At 41.6% G+C, this 18,222-nt stretch overlaps 1 protein-coding gene across 4 annotated transcripts in view; it reads right to left on the bottom strand.

Moving 5' to 3' along the window:
- STON2 (stonin 2) overlaps positions 1–18,222 on the bottom strand; it is a 149,808-nt gene that overhangs the window by 99,379 nt on the left and 32,207 nt on the right. For 2 of the 4 annotated variants that reach the window (XM_081230310.1, XM_081230308.1), the window contains exons 2-3: positions 16,182–16,447; positions 14,088–14,363 (exon numbers count right to left, since the gene is read on the bottom strand). In XM_081230310.1, the coding sequence (XP_081086436.1) occupies positions 14,088–14,363; positions 16,182–16,269 (364 nt within the window). In that variant the 5' untranslated portion in view covers positions 16,270–16,447. Of the gene's footprint in view, positions 1–14,078; positions 14,364–16,181; positions 16,448–18,222 lie in introns of all 4 variants that reach the window. The other 2 variants (XM_081230309.1, XM_081230307.1) reach the window with 1 other exon arrangement.

An 18,222-nucleotide genomic window follows, 5' to 3' on the forward strand; every position in this document is an offset into this window, starting at 1 on the left:
TGTACTACAGTTAGTCTCACCGTTCACCTGCTAAAGGACATCTGGGCTGTTTCCATTTGTTGGCTATTATAAATAAAGGTGCTATGAACATTCATGTACAAGTTTTTGTATGAACATAAGTTTCCATTTCACTGGGATAAATGCCCAAGAGTACAACTGCTGAGTCATATGGTAATTGCATGTTTAGTTTTATAAGAACCTACCAAACTGTTTTCCAAAGTTGTTGTACCATTTTACATTCCCACCAGCATACATGAGTGTCTCCTTATTTTCTTAACAGGGCCTTTTGCAAAGCAAAAGTATTAAAAGTTTTAAAAGTCTTTAACCAGCAAGAAAACAAGAGAGCATCTATAACAACAACAAAAAATATGAAGCATATATAGCAATAAATTTAACAAAAGATAGGCAAGGCCCCAGAGGAGATACTTGTAAAGTGTATTAACAGACCATAGGGAAGACCTTATTAGATGGAGAGATATACTATATTTAGGGACTGAAAGAATTAATGAGGTAAAGATGTTAATTCTCCCTAAATTGGATTATAGAGTTTTGCCTCTCAACCAAAATCCTAGCATGGTTTTTTCCTCATATTAAGCAGAATACACTATTTAGATATGAATGAAATCAAATGTTTAATAATATAAATATATTTGTAAATATATATTAAAATAAATAAAACAACAGAAATAATATTGGGAAAATAGTACTATATGGAAAAAAATGAAATTAGACTCCTACTTCACACCATACAGAAAAATCAGTTCTAAGTGGATTGAATGTCAAAGCGTGAAAGGCTACATAAGATGCATTTTAGAAGGCATACAGCTTAATATGGTCATGACTTTGGGGTAGGGAAAGATTTCCTTTACCAAGACAAAGAAAGTACCAAGCATACAAGAAAAATAAACAAATTTCATATAATTAAAATTAAGAACTTTTCACTAAAAGGTACCACAAAGAGTCAAAAGACCACCCACAGGGTAGGAGATAATATCTGTCACACATCATATCCACAAGGAACTCCTAGAAATCAGCAAGAAAAAGGAAAATACCCTCAACAAAACAATACGCCACTAGGCATTTTATGAAAGAAAAAATCTAAATGGAAAAAAAAGAAACTCAACCTCATTAGTAATCTAGGAAATGCAGATTAAAACCACATGAGATACCATTTCTCTTCCCCCTTCCCTCTCTCCCTGCCTCCCTGTGACAAAAATAGTGAAACATGACTATGCCAGTGTAGGCGGGGAAGTGGAGCCGCAGCATCTTTCATATGTGGCTGGTAGAAGAGTAAACTGGAACCACTGTAGTAAAAGGGTTGATGTTAAAGTTATCTGAGAAAGTGGAAAATAAACACACCCTGCAGCATAGCAATTCCCCTCCGACTTTTTTATACAAAAGAATCACTTGCACTTGTTCACCAGGATAGGAATGCTCATAGAAAAGACAAAAAGTATGCTCATAGAAGCACGTTCTTAATTGCGGAAAAGTAGAATAACTCTAATATCCATCGCTCACAGAATGGGTAAATGAATTGTGGAATATTACTAAGATGGAATATACTGCAATAAACACTAAAGGAATTATACCTACAGGTAATAACATGGAAAAATCTCACAAATAATGTTGTGTAAAAGGAGCAAGCCACAGAATAATACATGCAGTATTACTCCACTTAAATAAGGTTCAAAAACAGAGGAAATTCACTTATGTCATTCTCAATGCATATGTAGGTAGGAAAGCTGTTAAGAAAAGTAAAGCAGGGACTTCCCTAGTGTCACAGTGGTTAAGATTCCTCACTCCCAATGCAGGGAGCTCGGGTTCAATCCCTGGTGAGGGAACTAGATCCCACATGCATGCTGCAACTAAGAGTTCGCATGCCACAACTAAGGAGCCTGCTTGCCACAACTAAGACCAGGTGCAACCAAATAAATAAATAAATAAATATTTTTAAAAAAAGAAGTAAAGCAGTTATCACAAAACCCAGGAAGTGGGTGACAGAGGAGGGAGGGAAGAGGATGTCTGGAAAAAGGATGTCATGATCAGCAGAGAAATATGCAGCTTCTGGGTGATGACAGTGTTCTATCTATTAAACTGGGTGGTGGGTTGTACTGTCGTCCTTTTAATTTAATACACATTTTAAACATGCTCCTTTGTGTTTATTTGGTAGATAATAAAGCTTATTAAGGCCACATATCAAAAGACTAATTATTCAAGAAAGGAAGCTATTTTAACTATTTGTATTTTCACATTAGCTCTTTACATTTGTTAGATAAAACTCCAAAGTTTCCCTTGAAAGAGAAACTAAGAATAATGCAGCTGGGAGAGGCAAAGTCCCTACATCCTACAAACTGTTCTCATTTGGTCTCACACACTTTATTTATCAGCTTAGAAATCTTGGATAAATCATTTTATTTAGGTTCTCAATTGAATATCCTCAGGCCACAAGATCAGTTGAACAGTGAGAGAAAGTACTGGGTCTGGAGCTGACTCTTCTCCCAGGGACCAGACCTCCGACAGCCTGGCCGGCGAGCCGCAGGCTGCTATCATCACGATGCTTCAGAGCTGCATCCACCCCACAAGGAATAAAGTGAAAAAAAGATAAAGATCTGCCTTCTCTCCTTTCCTATGAGGTTGTGCACAAGGACTCTGGATCCAGACTGCCTGGTTCACATTCGGCCCTGCAGCCTGGGACAAGTTACTTAATACATCTGTTCTTCCATGTTGTCACCTCTAAAATGGAGCTGAAAACAGTGCCCGTCTCATAAAGGGATGAGGCTGATACTGACAGGGCACTTGGAAAAATGCTTGGCACAAAGGAAGTACTCAAAAAGGGTTAAGTGGTCGTTATTACTTCCAGACATAAGCTTATGTCCAAATCTACTTGAAATCTTGACGTAGATCTCTAGCTTTACAAGTCATAAACTAAGTTCCTATTATCCCTTCCACACCAGCTCCTTCACCCTTTCAGATGTTCAGAATGAAACCTTGATTCTTCTCACATTTGGTCCATCCCAGCTTCTGTTAGTCCTACCTTCAAAATATACCTGGAATCCAATCACTTCCCACCGTCTTCAAGCTACCACCCTGGTCCAAGATACCATCCTCTCCTGGATGATCGCAGTGGCTGTCCCCTAGTCTCCCGTCCTCTCAGTCCGCTCTCAACATAGCAGTCACACAGTCTTAATAGAATTACCTGTGCAAGCCTAGTGGGATCACACCACACCTCTGGCTCAACACCCTCCCATAGCTTCCCATCTCACCCACAGTAAAGGTGAGATGTCCTCACTGTGCTCTCAAGGACCTACGTGGTCTGAGACCCCTCAACGTCTCTGTCTCATCTTCTTCTTGAACTTCTCCCCAATTCACTCCACTCCAATCACATCCCACGAACACGGCCGCCTCCCCAGAGTCCCGTCACTTGCTGTTCTTTCCTCCTAGAAGGCTCCTTCCCTGATTTCTGCAAGTCTCACTCCTCACTTCCCTCAAGTCTTCGCTCAAAAGTTACTGCTCAGAGAGTCACACCCTGACCTTCTGTAAAATTTCACATCCTCCCTCACCCTATTCCCTTTCTTTGCCTCATTTTTCTCTTCTTCCCACTTACATTATCTAACACACTTACATTGTATCTACTTCTTGATCGTGTTTCTGGTGTGGCTTCCCCAGCAGAATGGATGCTCCATGAGGCAGGAATATCCCACTGTATCCCCAGTGCCTTGAACAGTGACTAGTAAATAGTGGGGGCTCAAAGCACCGTTGATTGAATAAATAATAAACTTACAAGGTGTCAGCTGAAACAATTAATACAGCAAATACTGTTCTCTCTTTTTATACTTTGGAATCCTGGGTAGACTAAAACTTCAAATGCTTATATACATTTTGATGTCATGTCCTTTATTTATACTTGGATGTTTACTCACTAGGGCTAAGTAATTTTTCCAATGCTGTAAACATCCATGAATACAAAATAGATCTAATTCGACTCTTCATTTGTGGCTTTCACGCTATTTCATAGCTGGCAATACAAAGCAGCTGCCCCAGGACTGGCTCAGAGGAGCGCTTGCTCACCCCAGAAGGCTTCATGGGTAACAGATTGCCCGACCGCTGGATTAACCTCAGCTTGGGGAGAACAGGGACGGTGTCCAACTTTCTCATAATTGCATTCCCAGCACCTAAGTATTCTTTGCATGAATGAACGAGTTAATTAATGCATGCTTGGGCAGCTTATTGTGTTTTGTGTCCCACACTGAGGGTGAGGGTGAGATAGGCCACATGGCTCCCTGGGTGGGCTAGCATATTCTCTGGAAGAGGAGAATTCTGGAGTTTTAATAAAATATGTATATGTTATGTTAGGCGTATATGTTGTATGTGTGTATGTGTATATATGTAAGTGTACATGTTATATGTGCATATATGTAAATGTATATTATGTGTATGAGTACATGTTACATGTGTATGTTATGTCTGTGTATGTGTGTATCTACGTATACGTATGTGGTATGTTTATACATGCACTATGTGCATAACAGTGGAAAATCAAAAACTGATGATAACAATCAGCTGATAAGAGAAAGGCACGATGGAGAAGAGGCTGGTATAGTTTGCTTATTAAAAAAAAAAAAAATTCACTTCACTGAGGAAGCCACCCTTCAAGTTCTACCTAGCTGCTCATTGCCCACATTAGCAAAACGTTTCTGCATTAGATTTCAGGTACATCTTTCACCTTTTCATTCATTAATCCAATAAATCAAAGTGAGTACCTACTAAGGTCCATGCACCGTATTCTGGGATAAAGAGTTAAGTGAGAGAGACAAAGTCCCTTTCCTCTAGTGGGGAAGAGAGAGAGTAAACAAATAAGCATATAACCTAATTTCAGGTAGAGACATGGGCTGTAAAGACATATAAAGCCAGAAAAAGCAGAGAGACCAGGCTTCCTGATTCCGATTCCTAGCCTAGTGCTTCTTCCTCAGATGAGTGGCTTTCCAGCTCTCTCTCTCCCTTTTTTTTAACCCCCAAATATCTCTTTCTTCAAACGAAATCATTTAAGATGTCCAACATGTGAAACAAGCATGGCTGGAACAGCTCTAGTTGAAAATGGGGTGAATGGGAGGGGGGTTTTCGATAGCTCAGCTACCCCCTCCCCAAGGGCAGCTGGGCCCTGAATGTTGTCTGAGGAGGGACCCACCCCCAAAACACTGCTCCCAGAGCACCCAGTCTCACCCAGAACACAGAGAAACTCCCTGTTCCATCAAAAAGGGACACTTCCCACCCAGAAGGGGTGCAAGTTCATTTTTATTTTATTTCTTTTTTAAATATTTATCTATCTATCTATCTATCTATCTAAAAAAAAAGAAAAAGCAGGGAGTTGGTGAACGGAGGTGATGCTGAGCAGAGCTCTGAGTGAAAATGTAGGGGAAGAGCTTTAAAGGCTGAGGGAACAGTAAGAGCAGAAATGCACTTTTGGGAACAGCAGGAGAGGTGGCAACTGGAACAGAGTGGAGCTCAGTGGGGAGGGGCAGAGAGGCGGCAGACCCCGAGGAAGAAGGGCTCCGTTAAATGCATTCCTGAGTGCATGATGCTCTGAGATGGATTCCAGAAAGGTCATGAATTACATGTAAAGGCAGAGAAGAATAATTTAAGGTATTACAAGAAAATAAGACCTCCTCTGTTGAGGAGAGAAATATATATGCATGTCAAATGCAGAGCATCTGGTCTCTCTATTCACCATATGGCTGGGATCTTATCCCACCCCCATCCACCACTCACCCACCCCCCATTAGCCAGAATGAAAAACATAACAGAAATTAACCAATGGGCTAGTCTTCGTCAGGATTAAGTCTCTCAGCTGTCACCCCTGCCTCCCTCTTAAATGGCTGAAGGCATCTCTGGTCCTCCCCCAAACAAGTGGCTCTTTCTCTGGTCCCAAATAATTAGCTTCCCCAGACACCATGGGAAGGCCTCAGTCCACGTTGTGAGGGAAGACATTTGAAGGACAAGCGAATAGTAGTGTTTTGCTTGGGCTCTGGGACAAATGTTCCGGAAATCAAATTTTTTTTTTATGTTTGTAATTATGCATATCCTGCAGTATCTGCATAATGGGTCCAATTCAGCCTTGGCCTTGCCACAAAACTGCCATGTCCCTGGAAGAAGGTCAACGCATAACATGATGAGTGAACAGGAAGCCTCATGTTGATAAGAGTGCCTTAATTTTTTTGTTGTTTTGTTTTAATTTGGGGATGAACTTTGCTCTGTCAGTCAATTTGCATGCATTTGCAAACATATTCTAAGCACACCCATACACTTGTAAAATGCACATCTGTTTGAAATCAGCCTTGGGTCTGAGAGAATCTTTGTAAAGATTTTAGGTGACAGGGAAGCTAACTACTACATTCTTCCTGGTGCATGGTAGAATTTTAAAGTCAGAGCAGGCAAAATACTAAGTTAGGAAAGCTTTGTGCAACTAGGCAACTTCAGAAACACTATTGCTAAAGGACCCAATGTGAATAAAACACACTTGGGTTTAGGTTCATTTTCAAAAATATTTCTTTAAGAGAACAATATAAAGATTCAATTTTGATTTGAATAGATCCACCATAAGCTTTAAAAGAAAAAAGAAACAAAAAACTTTGGTTCTGCTCATGGTTTAACAGAATATCTGTGCATTTAGTTCAGAGTTTGGCAAACAAGTTTTCAGTTAAGTTTTTTGACATTTTTCACCATGTAACCCAGATCGATCACACAGCATCTTCAAACTGGAGGTGTGAACAGTATTCTTGTGCTAATTTAAGTCCGAAGGTTAAGTGTTTGACAGTTAAGATTCTGATAAAAATCTTTCAAAAGAGGATGTTTATCAACATAGCCTGAGCCAAAGTGGTCCTGTTAAGTCAGATATGTGAATTCCACATTTGGCCTTCACCAAATTTCAGGGGTCTTAATGGAAGAAACAATTTTTACAAAAGAATCAAAAGGCATGATTTTATATGCTCTCTCATTCCTAGTATCCTCAGGTCCAAAGAACTGGTGCCAGCTCTCTTTCCTATATATGTAGTTATAGAAAGGCTCTGTCACTCAATTGATTTTATTCATATTTTTCTGAGGGAGATCAGGTAGCTCCTTTTTTCCCAGACCAACCACGATGGCACTTATTCCCTTCAAACCCTGCCCTAGTTGAAGTCCAAAAGAAAGTTGTTCCCTTGGTGAATGTAAGCATTTCTGGAGTTGTTTTCCCCTCTAGCTGTTACTCCTGGCTATCCAGTCACCCTTGGTATGTGTCAGTGAACAATAAAAAGTAGCCAGGTCACCAGGGTGGGGACTAACCACTCCCTGGCTTCTCTAAATTCCCTGTGCATCTTCTGGCATTGAATGCCACAAAAACAAGAGATTTAACATGAATGACAGTCTCTTTGTCCCTTACTCCCCATGTCTACAGCCTCCTGCATTTTAATGAAGGCAAATTGCACATTCCCCTTCCAGGCTGAAATCCAATGCCCCCTTGACTTTATTCTTAGGTGGCACAACTTAAAAGACAAATTATTTTGTGGGCTTTTTTGGTGTTTTGTTTTGTTTTGCTTTTCTTCTGTCAAGAAAACTGTGGAGGAGTGGAGGAACGGGGACTGGGGGAGGGGAAAGGAGTATCCCAGATACCATTTCTCTACCTAGGCACTCCTGCGTGTGTGATCATTTCTTTCCCAACTTCTCTTTGCAAGCCAGGATGTTAAGGTATGAAACAAGCTGGCGGAGTAAGGCTCCACTTTTTGCTTCCAGGAATCCAGACTAGGAATGTCACTAATCAGTCCTCCTCTGTCGTCTTCCCACCTATTTCTCTGAGGCCACGATGATTTTCTCATAAAAGGATACTCATAGAGAGGCTGCATGGGATGAGTCCAAGATACACATTTTTCCCTTTCTCCTGACACAAAGACATCTGACCAGAGGGTGCTAGGCATTTGCTAGAAGCAAATAGGACAAACGTGAGGAAAATGGGAATAAACTGAGAAACTGTAACTCCGTTATAGGAAAGAGTCCGTTTGTTTGGGTGATACTTATGTGACTGGGAAGAGGGCTGAAGCCGAAAATCAGTTTCCATGGAACCTCTGATCTGGCTGAACTTCACCACCTGCATGCATGGTGGTGTAAACTTTAAAAAGTTGGTAAAGGGCTGCAAACTTTGGAGATGACGCATAGTGGCTAGCACAGAACATCTGCTTAGTAAATGGCCTGCACTATTAGAGATGCTCCACTAGCCCAGATTGACTCATTCTCAGTCTGGTTCCATTTTAAGATATTGGAGACTTGATATATTAACTGTGGCTGCTATACCAAAAACCTGGTGGCTTTAAACAACAGAAATTTATTCTCTCCTAGTTCTGGAAGCCAGAAGTCTGAAATCAGAAGCACTGGGCCAAAATTAAGATGTCAACAGGGCAATGCTCCCTCCAGAAGCTCTAGGGGAAAATTCATGCCTTGCATCTTCCAGCTTCTGGTGGCTGCTGGCATTCCTTGGATGTGGCCTCATGACTCCAATCTTCAGGGCCAGCATCTTCAAATCCCTTTCTGTTCTGTCTTCTCATTGCCTTCTCCCTGTGGGCAAATTCTCCCTCTATCTCCCTCTTACATATGTGATTGTATTTAGGACACACCCAGATAATCCAGGATTATCTCCCTATCTCAAAACCCTTAACATAATCAATCTGCAAAGATCCTTTCTACAAATAAGATAAAGTTTACAGGTTCTGGGGCCTAGGACCTGATGTCTTTGGGGGCCATTATTCGGCCTGCCACACCAGGAAAACTTAGCATCATCCAAAAAATAGAGCAGGGAGCGGTGACTGCAAGAAGCCTCAGGCTGTCTCTATCACCATGAAGGTACTTGCTGTCCACACTGCACTAGTTTGGTGTAAAGCCTGCAGTCAACGTATGTGATATCAATGACACGGCACAGGTATCCAAATCTTTTGGATTCAAATTTTTAAAATCTGAGCTGCTCAACAGCCTCCAGGATGGAACTGCCTGCATTTTCTGTGTTGAGGGACCTGAAGCCTAGTTTCTCCCGCTTACCACCTGGCCTCAGCTCTACCAACCCCTCACTCTTTCTTATTGTTAAACACAGTCTGTGTGAGGAAACCCATGAGGGAGCTGGCCTAGTTGGTGAGGCTAGTTTGGGCAAGAGGGATGTACCCAGTGGTCCTTTATTTGGTGGGTTCCTTGATGGGCAGTTGGGTATCAGCAGGAGAACTGAGATAGGAGTCCTGGATTTACTACCATTTTCTTTACCACCCTGATGCTCTGCAGAGTCCTCTATGGTTCTTAGGTCCCTGGGTTAGAAACACTTGCTGAGGGGCTTCCCTGGTGGTGCAGTGGTTGAGAGTCCGCCTGCCAATGCAGGGGACACGGGTTCGTGCCCCGGTCCAGGAGGCTCCCACACACCGCGGAGCGGCTGGGCCCATGAGCCATGGCCGCTGAGCCTGCGCGTCTAGAGCCTGTGCTCCGCAACGGGAGAGGCCACAACAGTGAGAGGCCCGCGTACCGCAAAAAAAAAAAAAAGAAAAAGAAAAAAAAGAAACACTTGCTGAGGTGGGGCTGACCCTACACATTGGGCCTCAGGTCTGCTGGGAAACTAGCCAACAGGCTCTTCCTGCAGCAGAGAGCTCCATCTCCACAGAGCTGAGTTAAATATTCATACGTGGAAACAGATGGAACTAGTAATGAACGTTGGGGCAGTTTTCAGGCCACAGGTATGCTTTCACACATTTGAAAGTTGTCATTTCTTGATTTGTTCTCTAGCGATATCAGTGAATCCCATATCCTTAGCGCAGTGCAAGGCTGGCACGAGGGGGAGGCAAGTGAGGCACTCACCTCGGGTGCAAAATTTAAAAGGGTACCAAAAAACTTAGTCATCAAAGAACCTTTTAAATACAACGTTTAAAAAATATAAAATCAGCAAACTGTGGCCCACAGGCTAGCTACCTATTTTTGTACATAGAGTTTTACTGGAACCAGGGCTGGGATTAGGGTGCAGTGTGGCAGTCATGCAGGTGTTGGTTGAATTTTGTCTTTAAAATGCTGATATTTTGCTCATCAAGGGTTTTTTTTTTTGCATTGTTTTGACTTTCTCAAATAATTTTTAAATAATTTTGATTTTTAAATTTAATTTTTAAATTAAAATATTTTTCAAACCCAGTTTTTTTCAATAGAGCCATTTTTCTTCAAGACAACCATTATATCTTGGTATGGAACACAAGTGTTTTATGCATATTTCCCAATTTGTCACAGAAAATATTAAAAAGATGTACTTAAGAATCCAGATTTAGGGCTTCCCTGGTGGCGCAGTGGTTAAGAATCCGCCTGCCAATGCAGGGGACCACAGGTTCGAGCCCTGGTCTAGGAAGATCCCACGTGCTGTAGAGCAACTAAGCCCGTGTGCCACAACTACTGTGCCTGCGCTCTAGAGCCCATGAGCCACAACTACTGAGCCCACGTGCCACAACTACTGAAGCCCGCGTGCCTAGAGTCCGTGCTCTGCAACAAGAGAAGCCACCGCAATGAGAAGCCCGCGCACCACAATGAAGAGTAGCCCCGGCTCGCCGCAACTAGAGAAAGCCCGCACGCAGCAACAAAGACCCACCGCAGCCAAAAATAAAAAAATAAAACAAATAAATTTATTTTAAAAAAAGAATCCAGATTTAATAAAATTAATAATCTTTACTACTTCATGAAGGATATTATGTGAAATTGACTTTTTTTTTTACTATGTGTACACAGTGGCCGTAAGTTTTACTTGCCATTACTTTCACACCATTAACGCAAACGCCAATACAGTAAAAAAGACCAAAAAAATCTTAGAGTTATTATGAAAATACTTTTGGTCCCACACACCCCTTGAGAGGGTCTTGGGAAACTCCAGAGATCTATAGACCACACTTTGAAAACTGCTGCCTTAAAGGATAAGGTTTTAATGATTTAAAGGTTAAAACCATTAAAGGTCAAAACCATTATCAATAACAAGCTAAAATCCTCAGTCAGATGGGGGCAACATAATTATGACTAACTCCAAAGTTAGTTTTGCAAAAATAAGTGGTGGAGTTAAAGCAAATTGATCCATCTGTCATATAAACAGTTCTAAGCAATTACGAGATCTTTGAAACTAAAGGTTAGGTATGAACAATTTGTAAAAGAATCTGAATGCCTTGAATATAATCAGTGATCTGAAAGCAGGGCCATTTTAGGGCCATCCCTCGCCTCCCCTGCCTCCGGGGAATGAGGAAGCAGAGGAAACTATATCAATAGCGGGAAGATCAAGGCAAACATACCACACACAGCATCCCTAGGCTGTTCAAAGATCCTGGGGCCAGTCTGCCTGGTAGTAAAGCTCTCTTCTGCCACTTCCTAGCATACAACTGTGGGCAAATTCCCAAACCACTATCTGTCTCAGTCTTCTCATGTGTAATATGAATATAATATTAAATATACCTTCCTCATATGATCGTTGTAGAGAGTTCATGAGATGACGTAAAGCACTGAGCACAGTATCTGAGAGAATAAATATTTAGTGAATGTATCTTACTAAAAACAAGCATACTTCTGTACTGATTCATTGCCCTGTGTTCAGTAACTTTCCCTCAAATGCACAAATGCTTAATTAGCCCACTGTCTTACTTGTGTTAGGTGTTCAGTAAAGGTTACATCCTCCCTCCAGCCAGACTGGGAAGCCTGTCTGGACCTGTCATTTCATCCATGCTGCTTTGAGTGTCATGGCTTTCTCACCAACAATTCACTGAGAAATCTGATGCTTAAATGTGAAAAAGTGTATCAATGTGCAAATTGTTATGTAGAAATGGAAATGTTTGTTATACAGTAGAATTATGCTTTATATGTTCTTAAAATTGTTCTTACTGATGTTGAAAACACGTTTGAAAAACAAAGGAATTGTTTTTAAACATCAAAACTAGCAAAACATTTAACCTACCAACAGAAAAACATCAACTTGGCTTTGCTAAGGGGTCTCTGTGGTAGACAAAATAATGCTCCCCTACAAAGATGTCTACATCCTAATCCCCAGAACCTGTGAATATGTCCTTTTACATGGCAAAAGAGATTGTGCAGGTGTGATTCAGTTAAAAACCTTGAGATGGGGTAATTATCCTGGATTAACCTTGTGGGCCCAGTGTAATCACAAGGGTCCTTAAAAACAGAAGAGGAAATAGACATTTCACCAAAAAGACATACAGATGGTCAAGAGGCACATGAAAAGATGCTCAACATCACTAATCAAAACTACAATGAGGTAACACCTCACACCAGTCAGCAGTCAGAATGGCCATTATCAAAAAATCTACAAACAATAAATGCTGGAGAGGGTGTGGAGAAAAGGGAACCCTCTTGCACTGTTGGTGGGAATGTAAATTGATACAACTACTATGGAGAACAGTATGGAGGTTCCTTAGAAAACTAAAAATAGAACTACCATACGACCCAGCAATCACACTACTGGGCACATACCCTGAGAAAACCATAATTCAAAAAGAGACATGTACCACAATGTTCATTGCAGCACTATTTACAATAGCCAGGTCATGGAACCAACCTGAATGTCCATCAACAGATGAATGGGTAAAGACGTGGCACATATATACAATGGAATATTACTCAGCCATAAAACAAAACGAAATTGAGTTATTTGTAGTGAGGTGGATGGACCTAGAGTCTGTCATACAGAGTGAAGTCAGAAAGAGAAAAACAAATACCGTATGCTAACACATATATATGGAATAAAAATATGGTACTGATGAACCTAGTGGCAGGCAGGGCAGGAATGAAGATGTAGACATAGAGAATGGACTTGAGGACACAGTGGGGGAGGGGGAAGCTGGGGTGAAGTGAGAGTGGCATCGACATATATTCACGACCAGATGTAAAATAGATAGCCCGTGGGAAGCAGACACATAGCACAGGGAGATCAGCTCGGTGCTTTGCGATGACCTAGAGGGATGGGATAGGGAGGGTGGGAGGGAGACGCAAGAGGGAGGGGATATGGCGATGTATGTGTGCATGTGGCTGATTCACTTTGTTGTGCGACAGAGGCTAGTGCAGTCTTGTGAAGCAGTTATACTCCAATACAGATTAAAAAAATAAATAAATAAATTTAAAAAAAGGAAGAGGAAAGCAGAAGTCAGGCAGGGGAAGATTTGACTACAGAAGAAAGGCACAGAGAGATGCAACATTGCTGGCTTTGGAGACTGAGGAAGAGGCCACCTGACAAGAAATGCCGGCAGCCTCTAGAAGCTAGAAAGGGCAAGGACACCGATTCTCCCGTAGAGCCTCCTGAAAGGAATGCAGACCCACCAACACCTTGATTTTAGCTCAGTGACACCCATGTCAGACTTCTGAACTACAGAACTGTAAGATAATAAAGTTGTGTTGGTTAAGCCACTAAGTTTGTAGTAATTTGTTACAGCAGCAAATAGAAAACTAATACAGTCCCAAAGGTTATCCCAATCACCCTTGGTATGCTTCTGTGCACAATAAAATAAGTAGCCAGGTCACCAGGCTAGGAACTAATCATTCCCCTGGCTTCACTCAGCTTCCCAGTGCAGCTTCTGGCCATGTAAATGCCACAAAGTAAGAGACTGACCATTAATGACAGTTCCCACCCCTGAAGATTTGGATTCTAAAGGTCTGGGACACAAGAACATCTATGTATAACTGGTGACTCTATTAGAGATGGTTGGTGGTCCACACTTTGAGAGACATTCATTTTACTCACAGGAGCTTACAATTTAGGTGCTAAGTAAACAGAATTCCAGTCCATAATAGATGAATAAATATGTGTACTTCCAAAGAGAAATTAACAGCCAGGGCAAGGGTAAAAGGCTGGAAATGGCCCAGAACACATAAATCCTTGCACATGCTTATGTTAATAAAAACGTGTCATAGAATTAAGCCAGATGAGATCTCTGTCTGCTCTCTCCTATGTGGCCAGTGCTTCAGGGCTCTGGAGCAGGCAAAACAGAATGCTGGCAGCCCTGCAGACCTCTCATGAAAAAGCGTCCCTGGTGAGCACAGCCCCCCACCTGTCCTACCTGTCCCACCTGCTTCTTTATGAGGTGGTGATGTGCTGGCCCAGGGTGTGTCATCTTCAAACTGAACCCAGCTGCTGATGGCTGAAGCCAGGTCAGGTGGAGGCTGCTCAGGGCTCAGGGGAGGGGAGGCCGCTTCAGAGATGAGGCCCATCTTTTCAGAAGAGTCATCGTGCTCTGAGGGGGAAAGGTCCTGAGAGCCTCCATCCACCACACGGTTCTCCCCAGAAGAGATCTCGGACTGGTCTGAGGAAGACGATGGTCCTGGGAGGTGCTCTTCAGTGCCCCCTGAAACAGATACCAGAAACTGCCATCACATCATGCGAGGAAGGCCACCCTTCAGAACTGTCTTGTGGAGGAAAAACAAAGGACAGGCAAGCGGTGATCAAAGGACTCACCATTACAGGGTGTGAGAGCAGAAAAACAGCCGTGCCCACCTGTCTCTATGCTTAAAGAGTGTTTACCTTAAAATGTATAAAAACTATACCCTAGGATGTCCATAGCAGTCTCCATGCAGGCTGAGACTGGGAGTCTTGTTCACTATTCTTATCCTACCATCTACTCCAGTGCTTAGGGGTCACAAACAAAATTCCTACAGAGGACAAGCAACAGATAGAACTAGGTTGAATTAGAAAAGCGAAAGGCAATGGGGAATGGTGGAGACTGTGGCTCAACAGGAGAGCCTCTGTCTGGACTAAAAACATTCAAATTCAAACTCTGCACAGTCCAAACAACACACATCTGCAGGCCACCATGTGCAAACCCTGCACTAATGATCAGCTAAATATGGCACAGAGGCCCTTCCTCTAGCTTTTGTATCACTGCATTGGTCCTGGAACATTTAATAGCCTTCAAAAATGTGTTTTTAAATAACAGAACTAGATTCCAATTGTGGTGGCGATTATACAAATCTATACATGTGTTAAAATTCATCAACTGTAGACCAAAAATGGTCAATTTTATTGTATGAAAATGTTTAAAAAATAAAAGTACTGATGTGAAACTCTCCCATCACTAGCCAAACAAACAGGTCTACCTGAATGTAATTATTTAGATAAGCGCTGTCCTAAAAAAGTAAAAGGTGGGCCATATATGAATTTTAAATTTTCTAGTAGCCACATTTTACAACTAAAAAGAAACAGGCAAAACTACTTTTAATAATACGTATTTCAACTCAGCATGTTGAAAATGTGTAATATCCACATGTAACTGATAAAAAACTGTTAATAAAACATTTAACTTTTACTAGGTCCTTGAAATTCAGTGTGGGTATTTCACATTTATAGCGCATCTCAATTCAGACTAGCCACGTCTCAAAGACTCGATAGCCACATGGCTACCGTATTGGACAGCACACCTGTAAACTCACACTTTCCAGGTGCTGTAAAGGAAGCTGGGACGATTTCAGGTGGCAGTAGCAGTGGCCGTGGAACAGAAGCAGCTGATGTGGTTCTGTAAATAGCTCCCGCATCCTACCTTGACCTTCATCCCTGGGCACAGTTCCCCAGAAGTCAATCTAGCCACCTTCATCATGATCACGAGCGACAATTATGAGCTCTTTCCATGTGCCAGTCACTGCTGTAAGCACTTTACATGTTAATTCATTTAATCGTCACAACCACCCTGAGGTAGGTACTGTGATTACCCTACTGCATAGATGAACAACCACCCAGGGAGGTTAAATCAATTATCCACCCAAGGACATGTCACTCATCTGTAATGGAGCCATGATTTGAGCCCAAGGGATCTGGCTCTGGCATCTGTCACTCTTGACAATTATGCTTTAAAAATTGAGACAATTCGAATTGGTGCTGGGAATAATAACCGAAAAGACTGAGCATAAAGTACTTTGGAAATAGGAAGTTAATGTTCATTGGAAGAAAGCAGCCAATACGTTTGGTGTTTCCAGGTCCTTGTTTGGGGCCCTAGGTCCTAAGATGTTTCCTCTAGGCTTCTAAGTGGAAGTATCTGGACCTGAAGAAAGTAACAAACTGGCTCTGTTTTCCATATCAAGATCCCCCCAAAAGAACGATCAAATAGAAGCCATAACAAGCAGGTGTGGTTCTTTGTTAATCTTTTCACTTAGGCGATGGACGTTCTCCTTACCCTCAGAAGGGACAGGGAAGAGCGGCTCCTCATTGAAAGAGACCCACTCCGACTGGTGGGTAGCGATCACATGGTCCAAGGTCGTCATGCTAGGAAGGTGCTGGTCATCTTCACACTGCTGGCCTCAGGCAGACCCCAGAGCAATGCCTGGGGTGGGGTGGGGGTCTGGTAGCACAGTGGACTTGGGCCTGGGGTCTGTTATGGGGGTCTCGCGGAGAGTGGCACTCAGAACGTAGACAGATTAGCCTCTCTTGCCTTTGGTTAATCTGCCAAGTGGAAATCAGTTTAAAAAATAAAAATTAAAAGGGATAATCATCACATTATAACCAATCCACACAGGTCTTGAGCTTTCAACACTGCCCACAAGGAGGTCTGGGTCCTTTCCAACCTATTTACCTTTCTCTATCCCTGTCTTGCCTTCACTTCTCTTACAGAAATATCTGCTTTTAGCATTGAGATCTCTGTATGTGCCTTCAAATCAGACATAAATAATCACGCAGATTTTAGCAATTAGATTCTCCAATTTTCCCAATTACTATATTTTGGAAATACTTATCTATAAGGCCATCATTGTAGAACAAATATTAAAATTTTTCAAAGTGCTTTCACTTTCCTTTACCAGATGGCAAAATAAAAGCATGCTCTTTCCTATTAAATCAGTGTGGTTTGTTGCCTTAGGCAGGTAGCTCTTCGCAAGCCTGATTTAAATCTTTGGCAGAAACCCAACCATCTCCAGATGGTATCTCCAAGCATGACTTACCAATCAAGAAAAACAGAAATGGAGTCATATTATTCATTTGGAGTAAGGGGGTAGGGCATATTTACTTTAGTGGAAAATGTGAGTTAAAGAAACACATTTTCACTCTAGGACAGTTTGAATTAGTATGTAAAAGTCTAGCCTTTACTCACATTGCAATTATGTTCCATGTAAGGATACTTAATAGACTCATAATATTGCTTGTACAGTTAATGTCTTTTTACAGCTGGAACCTAACTCTTGATCTTATAATGAATTAGTAAAATCTGAATTAATGCAAAATTAATGTTTCCACATAAGAGCTACTATCCACCTTGAACAGTATCAGTTCTTATTAACTGAATACTCACAATATTCACTTTAGTCTAGAATAATTTAACTTATAGCCTTCTACCTGGTGCACAATAAAAAGAAAACATTGAAATTTTACTACAGGTTATTATCTGCAGTAAATAATCTATGCTAACAATAATGAGAATAGAAACATTTAATAGCTTTTGCTTTTTTGGTAATTAAAAAAATTAGTTTTGTTGCATGATACTTCCTAAAAATAAGTAATGTTTCCTACAGAATCTATAATTTACAGAAACCTATTTTCATACCATACTTTGATTGAATAGCCATTGTAGTTGGGTAAGTATTATTATAATTCTTTCACAGAGGAAGAAATCTGGGCTGAGAGAAGTTAAGTGACTTATCCGACACTTTTGCTGTTTCGAAACCTTTGTTTGGTGCCCTAAGATTCTAAGATGTTTCTCCCAAGTTTCTAAGTGGAAGAATTCACACATCCTAGGATAGTGACAAATGGACTCTTTTTATTCCATAGTAAGAGACCACCAAAAAAATGATCAAGTAGAGGTCATAACAAGCAGGTGTGTTAGATGCACCAAGTTAGGAAGTAATAGATGCAACACTTGAGCCCAGGTCTTCTGATGCCGAAACACTCTAATCTTTGGGTCACAGCCACAAAGAAAAATACTAGAGAATATATATAGACTAACCACCAGCTAAAGTACTTTACAGACATTCATGACAATGCAACCATAATGAAATGATCGGTGAAACTCCTCACTGGAAATCTGCCAGGGAATCCAAGCTGTGAGCAGAATGGAAAGTCCAGAAACCTCTCATCCAAGTTCCTCTCCTAAGATCCTTACCAATCACAGGACCAGACATGGGCTAACAGCCTGGAGAGTGAGTGCTCCAAACCAGATCTCACCAGAGAACCAGGCAGAGCCCACGGACCCAAAGAGCTGATTCCAGTGGGCTTCTCCCATTAAGCCT

This window comes from Mesoplodon bidens, assembly GCF_964165515.1.
Source record: "Mesoplodon bidens genome assembly, chromosome: 3".
NCBI classification, from domain to species: Eukaryota; Metazoa; Chordata; class Mammalia; order Artiodactyla; family Ziphiidae; genus Mesoplodon; species Mesoplodon bidens.